Source organism: Vanellus vanellus (genome assembly GCF_965231255.1).
Source record: "Vanellus vanellus genome assembly, chromosome: 6".
In the NCBI taxonomy this organism is placed as follows: domain Eukaryota; kingdom Metazoa; phylum Chordata; class Aves; order Charadriiformes; family Charadriidae; genus Vanellus; species Vanellus vanellus.
The window spans coordinates 35,159,530-35,166,181 of NC_138911.1; the positions used below are offsets into that span (position 1 = coordinate 35,159,530).

The 6,652-nt window shown below is 51.1% G+C and overlaps 1 protein-coding gene across 2 annotated transcripts in view; it reads right to left on the reverse strand.

Moving 5' to 3' along the window:
• The window catches only part of GPHN (gephyrin), a gene marked incomplete at its 5' end in the record, with an annotated part of 319,581 nt that extends 317,847 nt beyond the window's left edge, over positions 1-1,734 (reverse strand). For both annotated transcript variants that reach the window (XM_082485919.1, XM_082485920.1), the window contains one exon: positions 1,671-1,734. In XM_082485919.1, coding sequence (XP_082342045.1) covers positions 1,671-1,734 — 64 coding nt within the window. The remainder of the gene's footprint in view (positions 1-1,670) is intronic.
• Between the last annotated feature and the right edge of the window lie 4,918 nt (positions 1,735-6,652).

Below are 6,652 nucleotides of genomic sequence, written 5' to 3' on the forward strand. Positions count from 1 at the left end.
ACACCCCCTTCTCACTTTAACTTTTACAGTAATGTGCACTTGCATGCATGTCCTAGCTTTCAGGAACAAAACGTACAAACTCCCCCAATTCGACTTCTGCCTTTGGTCAAACCTGCTCTATCCTTAGTAAGGATATGGCTGCCCGAAATTTGAAAGCAATGCTGAGCATTTCCACTTCTATTACGTCGTGCTTTTCTAGCGGTTTACCGTCAACATAACCTTGCAGCCATACGCCTGTGAGGAAGGGCTGGACTCCTGCCCCCGCGCTAACCCCCCCCAGCTCCGCCGGCGGCGGGCGTTCAGCACCCGACCGGGGGACAGCGCAGGCCGCGACGGCGCTCCCGCCACCCCCCCGGGGGCTCCCGGGCTCCCCCCGCCGGGGACTCCCGCCACCGGGCTCCTCCCGCCACCCCGCCTGGTCTCCCCTCACCGGGCTCCCCCTGCCCGCGGGCACGGTCCCGTTTCCGAAGGAGGGGTGAGACGGGGCAGTCGGGGTTAATATCGCCGGGTTTAATAAATAACTTTCGGGTTAACTCCAGGCCTGCTCTCCAATGAATGCACCCCCTCTCCCTCCGAACATCTTCCGACTCCTAAGCGTGCTCACAACGCTGCTTTCCATGAACAGTTATGTCTTCCCGGGCTCCCTGTAACAGCTACCGAGCTTGACGAGCAAAAATTTCACTAAAATCTCTCGTCCCTTCCTTCACCAGCAACGCTATTTACACCCTTATACACTCGAACCCCTCGGGGCTCCATTTCTGGGCGTACCGCGCTTCCAGCGGAGTGCCGAGCTCCACGGTACACCGGAATAACCGCAAAGCCCCCCGCAAAGGCCGAAGAAACCCCCAAGCCTGCAACACACCTACCGGCTACGGCTCTGGGAACCATCCCGTGCGACCACCGCATGTCATGTGCCAGCGGCTTATTAGAGGATCATCCATACGCTATGTGCAGCACCACCATTCGTGCCCTCCTCCCCCTGCCAGCAGAAAGCACACCGGCACGCGCATATTTCTCCCACCCCCACCCCCTGAAAGTAAAGGCCAGAGAGGGGGAGGGGAAAGAGTCATCCTAAAGGTTTCTGCCGTGCCACGCTCAAAGGCATCCCCCGAAGCAAGGGAGCTCAGGCCGCCTCCCGCTGCCGCTGCCGCCGCCCGGGGAAGGCAGGCCCGCCTCCCGCCGGCCCGCAGCCTGCGCCGGCGGCAGGCTCCCTTCCTTCCCAAACGCCTTCGCACTCACAGCTCCGCCGCGTTTGCAGGAAGCCCGGCCGCGCCTCGACCCCCCGTCCCCTTCGGCAGACGCCCACCCCCACGCTCCCTCCCCTCCAGGCGGGTTACTCCCGGGCCAGTCGCCCGGGCTGCGGCGCCCAGCAGCCCGCTCGCTCCCTCGCCCGCCTGCGGCAGCGGCGCCCAGCGCCGCCCGCCCTCCCGCACACGCTCCCCGCCGCCGCACCGGCGGCCGGACCGCCGCCGCCCCCACGTCTCTGTACCCGGGCCCGGGCCGAGGCCTCGGCTCCCGCAGGCACGGCGGAGCGGCGGCTCCCTGCGCAGCGGCGGCGGCGCCACAGGAGACGGCCACCGGGGCACCCCGCGGGGCGGCCTGACGGCGTGCTCCGACCCGCGGCCGCCCCCCGCCTCTCCCCAGCGCCGTCCCCGGCCGCGGCCCGTTACCTGTGAGGACCCCGACGCGGATTTGGTGGTCGTGGTTCGTTAAAATCATCCCCTCCGACGCCATGTTTCCCGGCGCAGCCACCGCACTGACAGGGAGCGAGGGGGGGGGGGGGAAGGGGGGAGGGAAAGGGGGCCGGAGCGAGAGAGCGGCGCGAGCGCAAAGGGGGAGGAGCAGGGCCGAGCGGGGCGGGGCCAGTGGGGCGGGGGCGGGGGCAACCCGGGAGGGGCGGGGCCAGCGCCAGCCTGGGCCGGCAGATAGAACCGCGCGGAGGTGGGGCGGGATGAGGGCGCGGCGCGCGAGCGCGAGTCTGGCGTACTGCGCGCGGCGCAGGCAGTACCAATCTAGTGCCGAGAGCGGCGGGCCCGGCGCCGGTTGCCGCCGACTGGGGCCAGCGCAGACGCCGGGGGTGGCCGAGCTGGGTCGGGACCGTCGTCGGTTGTGCATCTGCCCTTTGCGGCCCCTTCGGCGGGCTGCGGCCCCTCCCCCCGAGATGGTGTTTCATCTTACACCCGACAGCCCCGGCATCGGCGGTGCTGGCACGGGTCCGGACGGGGCTCCCCCCCGCCCCGGCACCGGCGCAGTCCCAAGCGCAAATACAGGCTGGGCGGAGAATGGATTGAAGGCAGCCCCGAGGAGAAGGACTTGCGAGTGTTGGTGGATGAGAAACTCAACACGAGCCGGCAATGCACACTTGCAGCCCAGAAGGTCAACCGTATCCTGGGCTGCATCAGACGAAGTGTGGCCAGCAGGTCGAGGGAGGTGATTCAGCTCCTCTGCTCCACTCTGGTGAGACCCCACGTGGAGTACTGTGTCCATCTCTGGAGCTCTCAACATAAGAAGGCCATAAACCTGTTGGAGCGTGTCCAGAGGAGGGCCACAAAGATGATCAGAGGGCTGAAGCACCTCTCCTGTGAAGACAGGCTGAGAGAGTTGGGGTTGTTCAGCCTGGAGAAGGGAAGGTTCCAGGGAGACCTCATAGCGGCCCTCCAGTACCTAAAGGGGGCCTACAGAAAAGGCAGGGAGGGAGTCTTTATCAGGACGTGTAGTGATAGGACAAGGGGTAATAGTTTTAAACTGGAAGAGGGCAGGTTTAGATTAGCTATTATATTCTTTACTGCGAGGGTAGTGAGACACTGGAACAAGTTGCCCAGGGAAGTTGTGGATGCCCCATCCCTGGAGGTGTTCAAGGCCAGGCTGGATGGGGCTTTGAGCAACCTGGTCTCGTGGGAGGTGTCCCTGCCCATGGCAGGTGGGTTTGGAACTAGATGATCTTTAAGGTCCCTTCCAACCTAAACCATGGGATTCTCCCCCAGCTTCACATGACATCACCCTCAGTGCCACTGAACACCTGTCTGTGCTGCTGGACACCAACACATTATCCTTATATTTTTCACCCAGAGCAGTTCCTTCACTCTGGTGATGGCACCACCATGCCAGGGCCTGTGCCAGTGCTCTAGAGCTGGTACCAAAACACACTCTGAGACAAGAGGTGGGCAGGGCTTCCTGACCCAGCTAACACGCAGATTTAGGCTGGCACAAAACAGTTGTGAAAATATGCAGTCAGTCGCTTTTCCAGTCATCTGGCTAGATTTGAGCTCACAGCCAAGTTTCTTGGTCCCCAGAATCCAAAGTAATTTTCATCATCTGGTTACACTGAGTTAACAGTTCAATTCATCAGACCCCTGAAAATGGGAAAAGATAGATAGCAAGGATGGTAGTAACACTTTCTTTTGGTTAGCATGACATACAGAGATAGAAAAAGTTTCCCAACAACTTTTGAATCCTCAGGGCTAAGCAAGGTGTTTTTGCAGTCTTCCCAGGCCTCTTCCCTTCTCTCCCCTTTGAGCCCTTCCCCTCTCCTCTGAGATTAAAACTGTTGCTACACAGCCTTTAGAAAAAGCAACTTAGTATCATAGCAAGTATCTTCACTTTGTCTCACTTGAACTATGCGATCTGGGAAACTATCTGAAAGCAAATATTTAAACTCATTTTGACTGAATATGTAGGCAAATGTCTTCCACATTAAATAGCAACATCATCAGCTGCAAATGATAACCCATTGTCAAAGTTCAAGCCCTAGTGGGTATTTATATTTTCAAATATTCCCGTTGAGGTTTCGACACTATCTTGCTAATAGCAGACTCTGGATTATTCTCCTTTTGACTGTGTACTAACAAGCAATTATTGAAAGCATTTGTAATTTGCATAGACATTAATGAACCATTTCAGGAGTTTCCTCTTTAGCATACCATTTGCTTAGATGGACTACTAGTGCAAAAACAAAGGCCTGAAGAAATATCCTATGCCTCTGGGAAAGTCACACTAGTAGCACTTCGATGGGGTGGTGCACCAGCATCAGTATTTCTATATTGGCACAGCAGTTGCAGTGTGTGCAGCCATAGTGACTGAGAATTCAGGCTCCAGAGATCTCTGGTTATGCAATGGTATAATACAACATATGTGGGTGGGTGTAAGCCTGAACCCAAAACAGCATGGTTACTGAAGATACACTGCATCGCTGGTGCTCATAAGGCTGTTCCCTCACGGGTTCAGTCACTATGTGTTGAATATTTTACTGTAGACAAGGAAAAAAGATATTTTTTTTCTCAAACGTATCTGAAATTATCTGAAACACAAGCAAGTAGCTTGACATTTTGTAGCTTCCTGCAGAGGATTCTCACACTCTACACTAAAAACAGTATTGTTTATTCAGAGCATCTCACAGTCTCCCCGTGTAGCCTGTTGATTTGTTGCTCTTGTGGATGGTAAGAAGAAGGGGCAGAATTCAGATTTCACTGGCAACATTAGCTTTAGTGCTTCCTGTCTTATAAGTGCCTACTAGTGGGCTATGTGTGGGATTTTCTGTATAGAAATGTAGTAGAGGATTGTATTGATGTAATGAAATAGTATAAGTTTACAAATTTTTAAAAGCCTGAGTCAAGAAGAAGCTGAAATCAATAGTAGCGTTTTTATTATCATGGTATGAAAATCCTTGTAAACTAGATTGTTAATACAATGGTAGATCCATAATAGCTCAAGAGAAGGTGGTAAACAGGATGATGTCCTGCAGTTTTCAAGTTTTCAAAAGAGTAAGGAAACAAGTGTGTGTGAGAAGAAACCTTTCACTACCGGGAGACATTCTCAGAAATATGCTGGCAGTCCATACCAGAGGTCATGTTGACTATCCAGAGAAAAACAAATTTTCGTCATCAAAATCAATGCACAACTGATAGTCACATTTTGTCCCGGTCATGTCAGCGCTGAAGTATAACTCAACTTAGTAACCGCTCAGGAAATGTTTTACATTACTTTGTCTGCCAGCTGTTAATTATCAATATCCGTCCATTAACAAAGCACCGCTCTTTCATTAAGCTGGCTCTCCCAGCTGTGTTCCATGTAGTCTTAGTCCACTGGCCGACATAGTAGACTTTCCAATTTTATCATGAGCACTATAGAATGGAATATTTTATTTACTCTTTTGGGTGAACGAGTTTGAGGCTACAGGAAGCACTTGTTTAGTTACCTGTAGAAATCTTGATGAAAAAAACAATGAGACTTCAGTATGATTATGGGAAGATACCAGTTTGTTCTGTTGATTACAGCGTCGGCAAGGATGATTTAAAAACTCGCTGAAAATTATCAGAGAGACTTCATATTTATTCATATAATTTTGTTGTCAGACAGGTCTAATTTTTCTTTTTTTTTTTCTTTGCAGTGGCTCCTTAAACATAATTTCTCAACTCTATTCTTTTTTATTTTGAACTGGTTGGCTAGCAGGATCAGCAGTTCTTCAACTGTGTGCCATTGGTACAGATCCAGCTGAAGTCATGAAATAGCTGGCTTAATGAATCATTAATAGAATTCAGAACATTTTATTTCTATGCCACTGGTGCAAATCCAAGTAAGGTCAAGATACTAGCTGGCTCAGTGGTTCAGTAATAGGAAACAGACTTCTACCTCCAGCTTATTGATGCAAGTCTATAAAGGGTCAGGAAACTGTAGGTTTTGAGACATTAAAATACAAAGCTTCTCCAATACAGCTGTTGGTTTTAGTCAGTCTATTATACGTGATTACTTTCTGATATGTCTCTATAGTCTGTATTGATCTATAAATTTTGAAAAAGGATACTATAAACATTTTATATGTAGCCACTGATATAGAACAATATTCATCACTACAAAAGAAGGCACAAGAGGTGGTTTCTCTAAACAATCCCTTCCCTTAGGCAAACATCTAGGGATAAGATGGAATTTGCACCACATTTTAGCTATGAAAGGCTAGCAAACCATCTGAATGTCCTAGTGGTTCATACCATAGTCCATCCTTGCCATACTATCTTTGCCAGAGGCCTCCTGAGAACACTCTCTGGGTTTACACCTCCAGTCAGGAGTAGAAACCCAGCTTCAGTGACTGTCCTAACTACTAGCGGGAGGGAAAATGTGCTTTGCTTAGGGTAAAGCTGCTTTTCTCCTTACACTGCACGAACATTTGCAAGGTTAGATGTGTCTATTAAGCAAATAGCCTATGTCTGTGAGATTACACAATGAGAGAAGTTGTTAACTCTTCAACTTGGTAACAAACTATATCACGACTTAGCTCATGCCTAATTGCAACATGGACATTTGCAGCAATGACAGGCATGTGGAAAACTCCAAAGGAAAGGTGGCCCTGACAGATATCTGTGCATACAGCCTCTTTCCCTCACTACCTCCTCCCACTCAGCTACCTACTGTGGAGTAACTTTTGAAATGGCACCATATGCTCAAGGATACAACCTCACATATATACTCAGAAACAACAACATCTGGAAGAGTGAAGTTTACTGAGCTTGTATGGTATGACTTTGACAGCTCTGTGATAGTGACAACCATGTGAGTTGTCTCCAATCCAGTTCCCTCACAGTCCTTTTATTTTCATACTCTGGTCAAACCATAAAAGCAAAAATTCTTCCATCATTCTTCCTAGGCAAATGTTTACAGT